The 17,589-nt window shown below is 46.4% G+C and overlaps 1 protein-coding gene across 1 annotated transcript in view; it reads right to left on the bottom strand.

Moving 5' to 3' along the window:
- The window catches only part of SLC1A4 (solute carrier family 1 member 4), a 31,650-nt gene extending 18,548 nt beyond the window's left edge, over positions 1-13,102 (bottom strand). The window contains exons 1-3 of the mRNA XM_042825012.1: positions 12,579-13,102; positions 5,837-5,879; positions 5,066-5,128 (exon numbers count right to left, since the gene is read on the bottom strand). Coding sequence (XP_042680946.1) covers positions 5,066-5,128; positions 5,837-5,879; positions 12,579-13,102 — 630 coding nt within the window. The remainder of the gene's footprint in view (positions 1-5,065; positions 5,129-5,836; positions 5,880-12,578) is intronic.
- Between the last annotated feature and the right edge of the window lie 4,487 nt (positions 13,103-17,589).

Here is a 17,589-nt window from a genome sequence, read left to right as displayed (position 1 = left end):
ACACACAGAGGGTAAATGTGGAAAATGGTTAAAAGATTGAAACTTCCTTCACTTTCCCCTTGATGATGGGTCTGTGAGATACTGTGGGTGCAGATGGCAGATACTGGCTGTGCTGACTTCCTAGCTCTGCTTATTCCAGATGTCAATTGTTGTAGGCACTATGATATTCTACTGCATAGAGTATCACATTGTACCTGAGAGCTGCTTTCAGTGGTCTGGTTCCAAATACCCTATGATTTTCCTGACACATCTGAGAGGAATCTTCTCAAAAACTGCTGGCTCCACTACTTTAGTGCAATATTCATACCAAGGTGAAAACCATGAGGAAACAGTCAACATAAAGAACTGAGAAGGAGAAAAAAAGGCAGAGAAAGGTAGGAAACTGTGGAAAGCTGCTCATTCATCCATCCCTATCAGCCATGGAGACACACAGAAGAGATACTGCTCTCCTTCTCTAAAATCACTCAGCTGTACAAGCAAGGGAATAAAAAAAGAGGAAATCCACCTATGCACAAAATGTAGCTTACTCAAGTCTGCTCTGCTGCTCCTCACAGCTTGTTTCTCAAGAAGGACAGGGACTCGTTTGGCAAAGCAGCATCTTGTGAACTGAGTGAGCACTCTCCTGGCTTCATAAAAATACAATTGCTTTGATAAACACTCTCATTCCCCAACTTGGGGGTACAAACTCCACCTGTCAATTTTTTGTTTTATTTGGATGGGCTCCTAAAACAGATCAGGCTTATGGACAAGCTTCGGTGCTTTGGTTAAAACAGACACTAACTCAACACTAGGCAAGAAGAGCACATTCTCAGCTAAAAGTTTAAAATGAATACTGAGCAAATAACTCAAGATCCTCATCAGCTATAGATCATAATAAAAGTAATGTGCCTGAGATCACTCTTTCACTGGAAATATACTGCTGAACTCGACTGTCTCTAAGTGACAGGTGGAAACAAGGAACTGCACAGGAGGGAACAAAACACAAATTACACACAAAAACATACCAGCGTGAAGGTTAAACTGCTGCTGAGTGGGCATGATGGGGATGGGTTAGGGTCAGATATGATGATCTTAGTGGTCTTTTTTAACCTTAATGGTTCTATATCAGGTTCACTTGACATAAGGCTAATATGAAAACCCCTGCCAGGAATACAATGTCACCATAATGGGTCCAACTGTTTTGTTTTGGTTCTCATTGAGAAGTTTTAAAAAAAAAAATCCTGCTATGGAACAAAAACACAATGTTTCAAGCTGCTGAAAGTGCCAGGCATCCTGACCTGGATGTTACCAGAGCGGAGAATTTCATGACACTACTTATACCAATGTTTTGCAAAGCATCTCTGCCCTTTAAACTCCTTCTGCTGGAGTACTGCTCTTCTCAGCTCATTAAATGCAGCAGCATGAGCCTGGAGCCTAGCAACCCACTACCATTTGGACTTCTCAAAGCTCTGGTCCCAGGAACAAGGCTAAACAGCAACTCAATCTGCAAGAGGATCAGGCAGCTTCCCACCAGCTGTGTAGGGCATGTAGGGACACGGAGCAGGACTGAGCTAGAGCTCCTTACGCCCAGTTTGGAACACCATTTCCCTCATTAGAGAAGTTCAGAGGTCTTCTGGCTCATTCAGTTCCCACAAGCATCAGTCACTCTGCTTTCTTTAGAGCCAAAGGCTTGCCAGATTTTGCCTTGGGAAGCTAGAGGAGGGTGAGGAACAGTAGAACCTCCAGTTAGATACAGCCAGGACACGTGGTTTCTCACCTTTCATCTTACCATTCAGTGGCCTACTGTGCATAAACTGGGCAATCTATCTCAAACTCCCTCCTCTCATCACTCTCTAAAACAAGGACACAGTTCAGTCCTCTCTTGTCCTCAGAGATGTCTGACACCCACCCAGCACTGCCATCTTTGCTGCTGCTCTTCTCCAGGCACTCACACTTACGAGCCCTTGAAGCCAATTTTTTCTTGCCATCTGGGGACCAAGATGTTCTTGGTGACAAGAGAAAGGACTCTATGCACAGCCACCGAAAACTTCTTAGCTGGTTCACTTTATTCACTGTCATTGTGTCCAAGCTACCTTCAGGTCATGCTCTCATTTTCTTCTTCTTGAGCCAATTTCTTCCAAACACACAGTATTCCCCATCACCTACCATCTCTGCAAATTTAGGCAGAAGTTGCACCCTGGAATTTTCAGGAGCAATCTACCATCTTCAGGGAATTTCACCTCCCTGCACCAGAACATGGAAGAAATCCAGCAGTAAATCCTGAGCGGAAGATCCTCTCAATCCCAGCTTCAAGAACTGGCAGATGCTGAACAGCCTTTTTGTTCTCTAACAGAAGAGTCCATCACCCCAAAGGAGCTGCCAAACCAAGCAGCATCGTGGACATCAAACAAAAACAGCTTTAATGAGAGCTTTGTTGCTGGGCAAACTATAGAACACATTGTTTGCTTGAAATTATGTGTCCTGGTAGAAAGATTCACAGACCTCTTCTGGTCCTTGAATCCCTCTGAAGATCCTATTGTTTTGTAGCTCTTTAAAAAAAAAAATGCATATTCAGGAAACAACTGCTGACATTGAGCTAACTCAGGAGTAGGTGGCTGAAAAGATAATGCAGCCACGTGATGTGAGGAAGAAGAGCAACCAGCTGTTTGTGTATTTTTACTACTGCCACAGGAGGAACTCGGTGTCTCTCATGGCCTCCTGGAGAGAGGATGTAGCCATAAAAGCTAGGTAAACATGAGGGAGCATGTGAAACAACAAAAAAGAATGTGGCTTAGCAGAATCTACGTGCCCCTCTACTCATATCATCAGCAACAGAAGGCAGTGCCTATTAGTAGGAAAAAAAAAAAAAAATAAATCAATAAAAAGCTTTGTTATTCATCATTGGTATGGAAAAGAGTAAATACTTCTTCTATTTGATCAAATACTCCACTGATGAAAGAAAATATTAGATAGGAATACCATCTTGCTTCTCTGTATCACAGACTTTATGGCTTGTTAAACTACCTATTATCCCAAAACCATACTCTTCCCTTCCAAACTTCTCATCTATCCATAAATAATACAGTCAGAGCAGTACTGAAGCTAACAGAACTCAGATGATGCTTCTTTTTCTTTTATTTTTCTTTTTCAATCCACTCTTCCCTGGAGACAGGAGGGCATCTAGAATTCAAGTTCAGATCTGGTTCCACACCACAAACTGAAAAAAGTTTTGGAAAAGTAATAGGGGAAATAACATTTACATCATAAGCATGGGCAAAAGCAAGCACCTGTGGCAAAGTCACAATATTGTTTGTGGTATTGCATCAAACTTGTCAGGTAAATAAAAATATGAAACAAAAACCGAAAAAAAAATTCTCACACATTTTAAATTGCCAAAAAATACATTCTTATTTCTTGAGGAAAAATTACATCTTCCCAAAGCATTTAACAAGTGCTCAACAGATGAGCCTGTGCCCAATGGATATGGCTGGCCCTGATCTGTGCTCGGTTGGCAAGACCACAAGTTCTGCCTAACCTTCAGTTGGCATGAAGAAGAACGGGAGTCTTATTCACCTTTCCTTTACTCCTGCTTAAATCAACAATAACTCCATGATGTAGGCAACCACACTTTGCCTAAGTGCATGTTGTTACAGCCTTTCATGTCAAAATTGGTTTTAGCAGCACGAGGCTGCATGGGCATGTACTGCCTGAGGGTTTAATAGCACGAGAAGAGAAAGTGTGCTTCTGGGGTCACATGGCTGCTCTGCACTCATTCCCACACATCCATGGCAGAGGGAGTGCGTGCAGATCTGGGCTAATGTGATCTTACAGGCATGGGCAGAGCCTGGGCAGATGCAGCTGCCTTTTTCCCCAGTGAGACCGCTCACCATGCGATAGCAGGCTTCTAAGCAAGGACTGATTTTCCCCTGCGCAGCTCCTGTTGTGCCATCAAAGCCACCTACCACCCTGGCCGTAGAACTGGGAGAAGTTCAGCCCATGAGCTGAGAGCAGAGTTGGGAAACACAGTGCTCTGCACTGCCTGCTCACACACTATGTGTGGAGAGAAGGTAACGAGGCCAGCACCTCCTGCACCAAGGGATTGGCTCCACAGTCCCTCTGGATGTGCACAAATTGCCTTTTACGTAGACTGGTGGAACCAGAGGGCAAGCCCCATCTGAACCCCTCATGGCAAACACAAACACTGCAGAAGACATGCCCTAGAGACTTATAAATCATAATAAAAATTAAGCAGTATATCTGGTGTCTCAGACAGTCAGACTGAATCTGAGAGATACAAAATAGCCTTAAAAGCCATTTCCCATCACAGTTCTGTCTCCCCAAAACCCCACATAAGCCTGTTTGGAGTGAGGTGAAACAGTGCAGGTATGCTGGGTCAGTTTTGTAGCATTCTGTCTGTAAGGTGAATGTTATTATTACTGGATCTATAATATATTGGTTCTGGTCAGTAACAAAGACGTTTCGTGGCCTGTTCTGTAGGAGAGATTCCACTAACAGACCACAGAGCACCGCTGCAAGTCCTACAAGCTGCACACAGAACACAATCCTGTCCATTAGGATTAATTTTCACCACACTGCAATAGCAGCCTCCTTCTGATGTTCTGTCTAGAACTTGTATCCTTCCAGACCACTTGTTACTAATTAAAAATCACACACACAAAGTTTCTGCATCAAGAGAAAATTCTCAACTTACCGTTCCTTTAAAGATTAAAAAAAAAAAAGATCATTTTCTGCAAATCGTTAAGGGAGGGTAAGGTCTAAAGGACACATTCAGTCAGCTTAATTGCTACTTAATTTCAAGGCTATAGAAAATTAGAAAATCCTAGGCAGAGGGACCAATCAATACTGAGATCAAGTGAGGCTGAGTCTGAGAACGCGTGGCCTAAAAAAATCAGGTATTGAGCACCAGCTCATTTGAGCCCAACTCTCTTATCCATCACTGCTTTCCTGTTTGACTGCAGGTAACTCACCTGACTTGTGTGTGTGCCTCAGTTCCAGACAACTGAAGTATTTGCTAAGACTGTGTAGTAAAGTGTTACAGGTAAATGCCACTAAGAAGTGACCTTACCTTTTCCAACGTGACATTTCCAGAGGTAGTGTTTCTGAGCACTATCTTATAATCTGTTGCATACTGCAAGAAAAAGAAAAAAAACAACACCTCAGATTACTAATATGACTGCATCCCTTAGCATTTCACAAAAAGGAGGTTACTATCAGAACTTCTGCTGGAAATCATACTGTGGAAAAAATGAGCCTGCCTTGTATAAGAAAAGAGAGTGATACTCCTTGACCACGTGGGGACAGAGAAGAGCCCTGTGATCACTGATCTCCCAGGTTTGGGCAGTAGACAAGGGGATTCCTCTTTCCTCTACTCTGTTCTTGCTCATGCCTCATGCTGTTGCACGGCCTCCTGTGGAAGGCAAGTGGTGTTTGCACTATTTCACTACTAGAAATGGCAAGAGAGACATTAAAAACACAGCCATGTATGGCTCTGCCAGCTAGCCATGGCACAGTGTAAGCGACTGGGCACAAAGCAGAGAGTTGCCATCATTGTCCCAAGCAGTGCTCTAAGTGGAGCAGCCTACAGAACATTTCTGATGGAGCAACAAAACACTGGCCATGAATATGTTCTTTTTCTTGAGGAGTACTGTTCCAAATCATGCCACTTGCTGTGGAATTCCTGTGTTACTACGTCAGGTGCTTCTAACAGTCCCACCCACCAGAAGTAGTATGACTTTTGATATTTTCTACACCATTTTTAAGTGTTTGTTTTGTTTGCTTTTTTAATAGCAAAAGTCACTTGGTCTGCCTGCATCCAAAATTCACCCACACTTCTTACCGTTCGGAAAGCAGCAGCAACAAGATTTGCAGGAAACAGGTTTCTGTAAAACACAAACAAGAAAATGAAATATTTTTGCAGTTTCTAAAATGAATTTGAGGTGTTTCACTCTCAGAAAACTCCTTCTGCAAAAAGAAGTGTGCTGGCATTAGTGAGGTATGGACTGCAGGAGACAGTCTGGCAGCATGGAGCAGATGTCTTGCCACTTCTCCAGCAGTGTGAGATCTCAACATCTCCTCTTGCTCATACAAGAAGTCCCTACTTGCCTCCACACCCCCATTTAGGTTGGAAACCAGAGGCAATCAGACACCATGCTGTATAAACACATCAACCAGTGGCTACCCAACCTGGCTTAGCCATACCAGCTGCAGCAACAGCTAATAGCCTTCAGGGTCAGGCAGATTTTTAATGTTACTCGCATGATTATCATCTGCCCTCAGCATGACCACGAAGGACAATCCAATCAGCACAACTCAACTAAGAGCTTAAGCCCTCAACACAACAAGACTGGCTTCCCTGAACACCAAGCTAAAGCAGAACAATGCCAGCTGTCAGCAAGCACTGAAGCAGTTAAATGGCATGGATGGAAGCAGTTGCAGCTTGGATGGAAAGCTGGAACATCTGAACTCAGCAGTGCCTTCATACAAACACAAATGGAGCATCAGGTCAGAGAGGGCAGTGTGCAACCTGCCAAACGTTTACACTGGGTGCAACGTGGACAGAAAAAAAAATTATTAACTGGGGTATGTAAGGAAAAAGTTGCTGGCTTCTTGTATTTTATAGTTCACCAGTTCTTTTTACTGCTCCGCTTCCTTTCTCCCCCTTCAGTGGGTAAAGAGCATGTGTTCTCCTGGCCAAACAGCATCTTGTTTTGCTGTGTCAGAAAGCAAAATGAGAAGGGAAACAGCTCACCTCTGGGCAGAAAACGAGACCCCAGGTGGCAAGGGCAGGAATTCTGTGGCTAGGAAATGAGAACGCTGCCAGCCAGCCGAGTGCAACAAAGATGCACGTGAATTCTCCTGATAAGAAAACAGAAGAGCTTACCTACAGCCTATCACCTGTGGCAAGAAGAACTGGGGGAAGCTTCTTCTCATCCTTTGTTCTGTGCACTGCATAAAAACAGCCTTCAAGAAAGCTCGAGTTCCCTTCTAATCCCACCAATAAAGAAAAAGGGAAAGGAAAATATGTTGTTGGGAAAAAAGAAATAAATCAGAATGCTTCCTCTCAGCTTTTCAAGATCAGGGTGGTTACTTCTCTTTGAGAATAGTCTGGGTTTTGAAGGAGCAAAGATGACCAAAAAAAAAAAAAAAAACAAGACGGAAAAACGAGCAGAAATCAAATTACTTTTTTAAAATCAGCATTTCCATCCTGACAAAACCAAACCGCAAGAAGCAACCCCAAAGCCTAAACAATATGGTTCTCCAGTGCTTCCATGTGGCTGAGGAACCTAAAAGCCCATAATTTACACAGTACGTCAGGCAAGGGCCCCAGTAATTAAACACTGACTGAACAACAAGCATATACTTATGGCACATACTGAGCAATGCCAGCAACCCTGCTACATGAAGGCAAGGGGCAGGTTCTTGCTTCCAATGCTGAGCAGCACACAATGCTGCACAAACATGAGCGTATTGCCATCACTCTGCTTCATCTCTGGAGCACTGCTCACTGCACTTGTTTCTGAGAACTGAAATAAGCATTTCTGACAATTGACCAAGTTGTACATTTGGATTTCGGTTCAGCAGCCCAGGAGGACCCAAAGATTTCCTTGCATGGTGTGTTCTGTCCAGCCCAGCTTTTAAGCACGCCTGACTACTGATTTACAATGACATGTAAAGAAACAAGTTCTCTCCTCTTTGTTCCAAACCCTGAAGTTTAACAAAGAATGTGCTCCAGGTCATAAAAAGCAATTAACAAATAAACAGCTTATCACAGAGGCACAAGTCCTGCACAGGCTATGCTCATCACTCACTAAGATCAGTTTGCGTGCAAATTAAATTAAGCCTTAATTACAGGTGAGTCAAACCACAGGTTTTCAGCTTCATTGCCCAAGACGGGTTTGTTCAAGAACACCACCCCAGTGCCTAAAAACAGGGGCCAGGATGCCGTGGGCTTCGGGGAGAGCCAAAAGCTGGCTGCTGACCTGCCTGGGCTCATCTGTGCTCACAGGCTTCACTCAGCATGTGCAGCCAAGCAAAGCTCACAGCCCCACAGAAAACCAGACCTCTGTCCCTACAGTCAGCAACCCCAGGTGAGCTGAGGAGTCGCACAGGGAAGTGCAAACATCCTCCTGGCCAGGTGAACCAGCAAGTAGAAAGGGTGTGTGACTGGGTGTGCAAACTAAATGCGGGTGTCTGCCAGTCAGAGTTCTTGCACAGATCAAACCTTCAGCTTTCTCGCCTTGGATGTGGAGTTTAAAGAAATCAGCATGGTTCTATCACAGGATTACTGACTACTGCTGCTTGTTTCTCGCAGCCCTGCCACCGCCGTGCCCCATGCTAAAGAACATGGTCAGCTCTCCAAAGCAGACTTGTGCTATTGCAAGAGCACGCCTACACAGAAACCTGAGTCTGTGTGATAAGGAGCCCCGCATGGAGCTTGGGATCAGGCAGCCCAGGGCTGTGATGCAAAGAGTGCAGCAGAATGATGCAATGTAGCAAGGCTTGACATCATGGCAGTGTGCACCTCGGCAGCCCCACTGCTCTACGCATCAGACAAGAACAGTTTTTGTAGCCTGAAGCTGAAGTACATGATAGAGGGAGACTGTGCACCGTCCTCTGAGCTACAACCAAACAGAGAGACAGCCCACCAGACAGCTGTCATACATAACAGCTGCATCCTGGGGCTGGAGCAGCAGCTGGGCTGTGCAATGAGATCTCCATGTACCTGCACACTGCCCAGTACAGGAAAGCACCACCTCAAATCCACTTAAAATAGGAACCACATACTGCAACAGTACCAGCTGCACAAGTTTCAGGGTTTGACTACAGTAAAGAACAGCATATATAAATGCTAAAGATGGATATGTTTTGCCATGCCGGAGCTCTTACAGAGGGGAAATGGGGTTACCCTTCTATAACAAAGCACAGTATATCCCAAACGTGCAAGTGCAGCTTCACTTTGGAGGCTGTAGCTTCCATCCTTATCAATTTTGATGTTACAATCAAATTCCTCTCTCCCTTACCTTGTGGAATAAAGCTGGCAAAGGAACTCCTTTGTTGCATGTATAAGGGATTATTATTAATCACTGTTTCTAAATGTTTCTTTTGCTAGAGCTCTGCAAACAGCTTCACTCTGGCAGCAAAACCATGAAGGGAAATCCAGGCGAGCAGAACAAAACCCTAAAATAACATGCATTCCTCTTCTGTTGCTTCTTACACAAAGGTTCCACTTTTAAGGCCAAAAGTCTTCTGTTGGAAAACATTTTTCTGAGGAAGTCTGGACTAAATGAGGTGAACATTAGGAAAATATTCTGTGCTGCTTTATCTCCCGGTTTTCAATGAAGTCTTTTCAATGGTAAGAGTCCACAGACAGCAACTTTACTGCCATCTGAAAACCTGCCAGAACACATCACAGCTTGGACTGCTCTACTAAGAGGCTTTCTTCTTCCCTCTTTCTCAGGATTTTCATTCACTACTACACAATCTTCTTTTTCTCATCTGTTTTTCTCATATCACTGTGGATGTACTATGCTTGTACATTATTTTTGGGCGTGCGCCACTGCTTTAACTCAAAGGAACTTGAGAATGTTACTCACTTATAGCAGGTATTTAATACTTTCCTGCCCTAAGGGTCCAGTCTGTAACTATTTTGTCTGGGAGATAAAGCATGACTGGGTCAAGTCAGTAGTAAAGGCAACTACCAAAGAACAAAAGAAAGGAGTAGAGAAGATCAACTTTCTACAAATAACATTAGAAAAATACACAGCGTAGGCATGCAAACAAAAAAGCCAAATGCTTACTACACAAAGAACCAAGTCAGCAATCCCTATACTTTGAGTGAGGATCCAGGCTCAGAAAATGACAGAAGCAAAGGCAGGCAGTAACATTCACTATTTCTCCTTTTTCTGCGAGCACCCCCAAGTTTCAGCCATCCAGCCTCAGTACTGTGGTTAGCGTGTCTCTGCGTAACTGCAGCTGCTCCCAGCCACTTCTTAATTCTAGTCATCACTACGATGCTAACATCTCCCCCTCCTTTCCTAACAGTACAGTTTTGCTGTTTCCAGAGCAGGACTTCAGAGCATACTCTGAGACCGCCTTCATGGATGCTGCTTTGGGTGAGTCACTGGAAAACCAGGATTTGAAGCAGCAAGTGCTACCGGGGTGACTGGTGTCTGAACAAGAGCCCACCTTCCCTGTGGTCCATCCTGGCCCTCAGCTCTGTAGCCCAGCCAGCAGAATGCAGCCACTGCTTTTCCTTGTGCTCAAGCTCCTGTGTGCCTCCCTCCGGCTCTGACGGCGCTAGGAGGTAATCCTAGCTTGCTCACAGCGCTGTGGGTACTCCTTTTGGCAGCCCAGCTCGTAACCTCTGGCAGGGAGACAGAAAGGGCAGGAAGGAGCAATAAAAGGAGCAGTAAAATGTAAATGCTGCAGACTCATCTGTCATCCCAAGAAACCCTGACACTACTGCGGGAGGCACACATCTTGGACCTCTGCGTACCTTTCCTATAAAAAGCAAACGATGCTACGCCCATCCCACTCACCACGTTACTGTGAGATTAAAAACAAAACCAGAATTCCCAATCCAAAGCCAATCCCATGGTTTCAAAACACATTTTCATCCCAAAATAAGGCAAAGAACGGCACCGTCTGAAGCCTTTCCTTCCACTAAAAATATTGCAAAATAGTCTGTTGAAACGTTCCTTTTTGATGAGCGAGACTTTCTACTGAAGTCTTTTGTATAAAGTTTCATCAAAACACTGATCTCACTAAGATGAAATGCCAGGCTCATCTGCTGTTAGAAATTTCAACAGAATCAGAAGTTCCTGCAAAACTGTTCGATTTCATTGAATCAGCAAACAAAGATCAAAGCCAAAGCAAAACTCCGACCCTATTTAAACACGCAGTCTTGACAAGAGCCCATCAGAAGTGACAAGAGCCCATCAGAAGCGTGGACAAATCAATACAGATTCTTGCAAAATATTTGCTCTTGCTCGTTCCATAGCACTCTGATAAAGCACAATATGTTAGCTGGTGACTGCTGTTGTGCCCTTCCCAACACCTCAGCAGCAGCTAAGTATCCAAACGTCCTCCAGACATTGTTGTGACAGTGGAAAGCAATGGCTTTGGTCACTCATTAATAAACTTCCCAAAAGCAGAAAGGATTGGCATCCTGGGAAAGAACAACCTGTGTCACCTCCACAGAAGCAAGGTAACTATCCGACTCACAGCTGTGACTTAGTCCAGTTCAGTGTGTTTTCAGTGTGGCTGTGGGACTCAGATTGCCCACTTGTACCTTCTTTCCATCTTTTTTCTGATAGGAACTAAACACTGAAGGCTCAACGGACACAGGGAGCCTCTGACACAACTGAAAACAGTTTCCTTGTATCCGATAGAAAAATTGAGGAACAAAAGTAAAACAGAAAAGCAAAGAGCGAGATGCTGCAAGATTGACACGTGCTGAAGGCAACGTTTCTGCCCTGCAGAGCTGAGGCCCCGTTAACTGAAGTCAAGGCTGCAAGAACCAAGATCAGCACTCAAATCAAAATACCCACATTTTTCAAGAATAATTGGGTTAAAAAGAAAAGAAAAAAAAGAAAAGAAAGAAGGAATTTAATGAGAGAGGTAGGTATTATTTTCAGAAGACACACAGCTCATTCCGTCCCTAGGTTCATCAGGGATTTGTTTGTCTTTGTTAAGACAGGAGCTTTTAGAGCTGATGGCACAGTGATGGCTCTCTGTCCATAAAGCTCCAAGAGAAGGCTGAATTCAAAGGTCACTACCATGCATATACTGAGGAAGGGTCCCCAGCCCTGTGCTTTCCAAAGGAAATCACTCAACAACCTGAACACTTTACCCAAGTCTCATTACTCTGAGCGTTCCTTCAGAGCTCAACCCTACCACCAGCAGGACACTTCTCAACTCTCCATCTGCATTTACAGACCAGAGCAAGAAGCAAGTTCACAACACTCAGAGGGTCTGTCCCATTTCTCACCCTACTCTGTGCAGGATGGCAACATGCAAACAAGCCACCAGCTACATCAGCTGCATTAGGACACACCGGGGAAAGCCACCACAACAGTCACCTTCTTCCCAGCTGTCACCATCATTCTAACTCCTCCTTTTGCCATTTTTCTTCACCTGCCTACACTGCTTATCTGCTCCATGTCACCTCTGCAGCCAGGCCACCTACTCGCACTGTCTTTAGTGTGGACTGTCAAGAATTGTCAGGCTCAACTGCAAGAGAGGTAGGTTATGGATATGAAATACAGCCTTGCCAAAGGGCAACTGGTGGGTCCGTGGATCTTATTTCTCTATGGCGTGAAAAGGGCATAAATTCGGATTTCTGAATACAGCCTTTTTTACTGCCAGTTTACCCAGCGCCCTGCTGAGCGCAACCCTGCATCTGCAGGCACACAGGGCAGACGCAGCCTTCCACTCCCGTTCACATCTCTTAACACAGCGCTGCGGCCGGCAAGCGGCGAGGGAGGAGCAGGAAGGAGGGGGGATCCCCCGCGGCAGCGTGCAACACTGCCGGCTCTGTCATCATCCTCCCAGGGCGGGAGGCGGCGGGGCGGCCCTACCTGACGAGGTCGAGGAAGGAGTCCACCGTCTTCTTGCTGGTGGCCGGTACGCTGCCCGGCAGCCCCAGACCGGGCGCGTTGAGGGCGGAGGCGCCGGCTCCGGGTCGGATGATGAAACCGAGCGCGACGGCGAGGCCGGAGGCCAGCAGCGTGGTGCCGAGGAAGTAAGCGATGGCGATGCCGCCCAGACGGCCGAGCGAACGCGCGTCCAGGCTGGCGGCTCCGGACACCAGGCTGCAGACCACCAGCGGCAGGATGACCATGCGCAGCATGCGCAGCAGCAGCTCCCCGGGGAAGGCCAGGTAGGCCACCTGCGCCGGGCCCAGCGCCGCGCCGCGCACCGCGGCCCCCAGCACCACGCCGGCCACCACCCCGGACACGGTGAGCAGCACCAGCGCGTTGCGCCGCAGGAAGCCCCGGCAGCCCTGCAGCCGCCCTCCGCCGCTCGCCGCCGCGCCCTCCGCGTGGCCGTTGCCCGCCTTCTCCCCGCCGTCCCCTTTCTCCATGCCGTCTGCCGTCTCCATGCCGCCCGGCTCGCTCCCTGCGTGCTTCCCGCTAGCCGCCCGCCCCCTACTGCCGGGCCCCACCTGCTCGCGCGCGGCCAGACCGGCCTCGGAGGGCGGCGCTCGGGCAGGGGGCGGCGCGGCGGGGCGGGGGGCGGGAAGAGCGCGCCGGGGCCCAGCGGCCGGTAGCGCAGCTTTTCCGCGGGGGCTGTCCTCGGCGCGCCCGGTTCCGCGCCTCCCCTTTGCGATCCCCAAAAAGCGATGTGCGCATGTCGCCTCAGCGTCCCGAGGCTACCTTAAAAGCCCCTCACAGCTCGCACGGCTCTCAAGTTTCCTTAGCGCACCCTTGGTGTCTGTACAGCTCTCCTATGTCCCCTTAGCAGCTCCCTTGCTTTGCCCCTCAGAGTACCTAGCTCGCACATGTCCCCTCAGTGTCACCCTCCTTGTCCCCTCAGAGTCTCCATCGCTCTCACATGCCCCTCTGTGTCCCCACAGCTCTCACATATCTCCTCAATGTCCCCCTCAGTGTCCCCCTTGGTATCTTTGAGGCTCTTATGTGTCCCTTCAGCATCCCCTCGGTGTGCCTCTCAGTGTACCTAGCTCTCACGTGTCCTGTTTATGTCCCCACACCTCTCACATGTCCCTTGGTGTCCCCCTCAGTGTCTCCGTCAATGTCCCCCTCGGTGTCTCCATGTCTCCCACATGTCTCCTCAGCATACCCAGCTCTCTCATGGCCCTACATGTCCCCACAGCTCTCCCATGTCCCCTCAGTGTCCCAGGACTCACACTGGTCCCTGTGTGTCTACCTGTAGCGTAGACCTCATTTCGGTTAATTTCCTCACCGCAGCCTAGCAGAAAACATGCTGTGAAAATAACCGGCCGTTCATCTGCTTTTCAAGTAGACCAGACTAATTAAACAGGCTGACAGAGCCATAATCCCTATTTAATGAGCATCTTTTCTGCTTTCCAGCCTCCTGGATAGACCTGAAGATCCTTATCCGGTAGCTGGGATCTGTCACTGCAGTAGCACCACACAAAGCAGCTGTGCCCCCCAAAGCATTTTTTTATTTTCCTCACTGCATTGAAAGCCCACTGTGACTTACTGTACCCAAAAGACCATTGAAAATTGTCCTCATGTGCCTGCTCCCTGCTGTGTTGTAATGCCCGATGAAAAAAAGCAACATGGTACTCCTCTTTGCCTTCAGCTGAGGCAAAAAGAATATTCTATTGGCTTTCATAATACTCATTATCATCACTCATTACTTACTTTAATGACTAATATTTGTGGATTATTCTAGCAGTACTCATTTTTATTAGTGTTCCCATATGCAAACTGAAAAGCTGGAGGATAAATTCAGGGAAGTGGAAGCAAGAAGTACATGTGAAATGGGAAAACCCACCTGTTGCAGCACATTGTATGAAACAAGTGCAAGAGTTAAAACAGGGCCTTTTCCACATTGTGAATCAACAGCAGGATCCTGCTCTCCTAGAGGTGGTTCTTGTGATCTTGTGGTGTTGGCTCTGCTCAGAGCAGTACTGGGAGAACCATCAGACAACATGTATGACCATATACTCACCCCAAAATCTTAGATCCTACTACATGTTTTATAACCTATGCTATGGCTGGTTGGTCACAGCCAACCTTTTGGGAAGAACAGCTCACCCTAGGGATGCATGTGTTAATCTTCCTGCTCATGACGTTATGAGAGTTCAGATTCTCAATATCTTCTCCCTTTTTTCTCTTCATTTTCTTATTCTAACAGCTATCTGAACAGTTATGCTTCTTCACATTTCTTCAGGTGACAAGACTTTGGGCAGAAAGTTGACTTTCAGGCAGAAAACAATACAGCATGTGATGCTCCCACCATAGGAATGAACATCACCCCTCTCCCCCCAAAAAAAAAACAAACCAAAAAAGTTCTAGGCAGAACTAACAGTGTTTCTACGCTCTGTGAGAGTTCATGGATGGCTGCAGTGATTAACATTGAAGCCTGCTGATTTATTCAGTAATAAGTGCTGACTGATCTGTTGTGTCATGTTTTCATTTCAGCACTTGTAGACATTGGTAGCTTTCCAGTCAATGAGTTTGCATGTTTCCAGTGTCCACCCTCCCTGGTGCTTCTAAGTTAGGATTTCTGACTTCCCCTACTGGGACTAGGAGAATATTTTTTGTCATAGAGAGCTTTCACCTGAACCAGGCCAGAGCCCTTCCTCCTGCAAACATCAAAGGGGTTCAAAGTAGGCAAAAACAAATAGGCAAACAAGCAGTTAATTCTAAACAAAATCAGATTTCCTTTGCTTTGAGGGAGGAAAGCCAACATAGTTTTCAACACTGGCCCAGAAATGAAGAAGTCCTGCTGTGTTTTAGTCAATTTCTGCCTGATATTATTTTTCGATGATGATTATTTCAAATTCCAGCCTCAATGGAAGGAACAAACAAAAACCCAGCAGCTGTAGTAGAATCAACTCCTTCTCCTCCACTTTTGAATTCCAAGCAAGCAGGGTACAGGACTTATTTTGAACCATTTCCCTCTGCATAAATAAACAAATAAGTAAATAAATAAATAAATTCCCCACTGTTTGGGGAAGTTGGTACAGAAACTCCATGATAAAAGATTTTCAGTTCCTTTTTCCTCCTTCTCATCCGCTCCCAGTATTAATGTTCTCCACAGCCTTGCTGCGCATCAGTGGAATGGATGCGTAGGATGGGATTTATGTAATCTAGAAGTTCAATTCCTACACCAGGCAAATCTTACTTTTTCCAGTGTTAACACTCCCTTCTGAAAGAAGTGGATGAGATACAGTTCCCGGGGAGGTATCTACTGCACTCCACTCAGTACAGACAAGACCTAGAAGATTAGCTTAGGATACCTAGATTTCTGATATTTTCTGTCACGCGAACCCCTCACAACTCACGTCAGTACTGTAGAAATTGTTTTCTCCCTCTGTACGTTCATCCCTCCTTACACACTCAAGCTTTTTGTCCTCAGAGCAGATGTAAGGTGGCACTCGAATGACATCCTACCTTTTTCCTGTCCTGTCCTCTAAAACGTAGGTGTACTTTGATTCTGGGGACATCCACATCTGGGGTTAACTCTGAGCTTCATGGTGGCCCCTGTAAAAGACCTCTGAAGAGCAAGGGCTGTGATGTCTGCCAAAAGTCACATTTGACTGTGAACTTCACAGTGCTGCTCATCTCAGCCAGAAATGAAGGTCTTAAAGCCAGATTCTGCTCTGCATTTCCATGGATTTACTATACAGTGTCTAATCTGTCTTGCATATGTTAGGTGTTATTATGTGCATGCACATACAACGCATGCACATACTGCACCACAGGTAACAGATCCTTTTGAGAGAACAAAGCACACAAGGTGAAGACCCTTAGGGCTTCATGTTCTGTGCTAGACCCTGCTTGACCCTTAGGGCTAGACCATGCTAGACCCATGTGCTAGACCATGCTAGACCCTTAGGGCTTCATGTTCTGTGATGATGATAAAAGGCCTGGTGGACACTTCTTCCATCTCATAGAGTAACATCAATATATTAAAAATCGTTATCACAAAAATTCTCCTGTGGCACTGGTTTTAGAGGGTGGAGAAGCCCGTAAGAAACTGAGGAGAAAGTTTTACGGAGGAGAAACTTCTCTGTACCTGAGGAAGGTTGAGAGAAAGCCTGGAAGAATTTTCTTTGCTAGAGGAGGAAGCAAATGAAGAGTTGCTTGTAGCATCTCGAGTCTCATGGTTGCTACATGCTTTCTTGGCACCCCATGGCCACCCTTGGGCCATGTTTCCTACAAAGCCGTGTGCCAGCTGCATGCAATGAACACTAATCGTGCCACCTCCGCTTCCTTCTTGCCCCCTGCAGGCAGGTATCTCCCTCTGTGTACGGCCAGCAAGATTGTTGGCAACCCTCAGAGCTTCCCTGGGTGGGACAAATCTTCAGCTGCACAGATGTGGCTGCTGTTTAGCCTCTGTCCTTCTGAGACCTAACAGAAACATGTCTCCGTGGGATTAGAACTCTATCATCAGTCCAGTCACTGTGTCTGCTTTGATTTGAAGCTGTTTGAAGACCAATGCCTCGAAGTCATGGTAGGCGGAGTAGGGAGGGAGATGAAAGGGAAGAGGGCAGGAAGGGGTTGCTAGTGTATTTTTGTTTTTTGATTGAAGCTTGAGTGTAGGTGCCCCAAAACATCCCAGCTGAGATGTTCTGGGCAGCTCTCAGTGTCCCAAGGGGCCTTGTAACAGAGCAGCCTTTTTCTAAGAAGCATGCATGAAAAGCATGTGGCAGTGGGTATGTTGTCCACGAGTCCTCAGTGGAGCTGTCACAGCTGGCCGAGGCAGGAAGGCCCTGAGCACTGCCTTGGTATGCAGACTTTAGCTTGGCAAGGAGACTTTGTTGAGCCAGGGCTGCTGAGCAATTTATAGTCTGCCTCTGGGATGTGCCAAGTCCTAAGACTGCTCCTTAGATCCCTCTGCATATACATTGCTGCCCACCAACTGAGACAACCC

The sequence above is a fragment of the Centrocercus urophasianus genome, unplaced genomic scaffold (genome assembly GCF_019232065.1).
Source record: "Centrocercus urophasianus isolate 14NV4802_14NV808 unplaced genomic scaffold, USGS_Curo_1.0 seq_10, whole genome shotgun sequence".
Classification (NCBI taxonomy): domain Eukaryota; kingdom Metazoa; phylum Chordata; class Aves; order Galliformes; family Phasianidae; genus Centrocercus; species Centrocercus urophasianus.
Note: the sequence above shows the minus strand (reverse complement) of the source record. Positions and strands in the feature narration are given on the sequence as shown.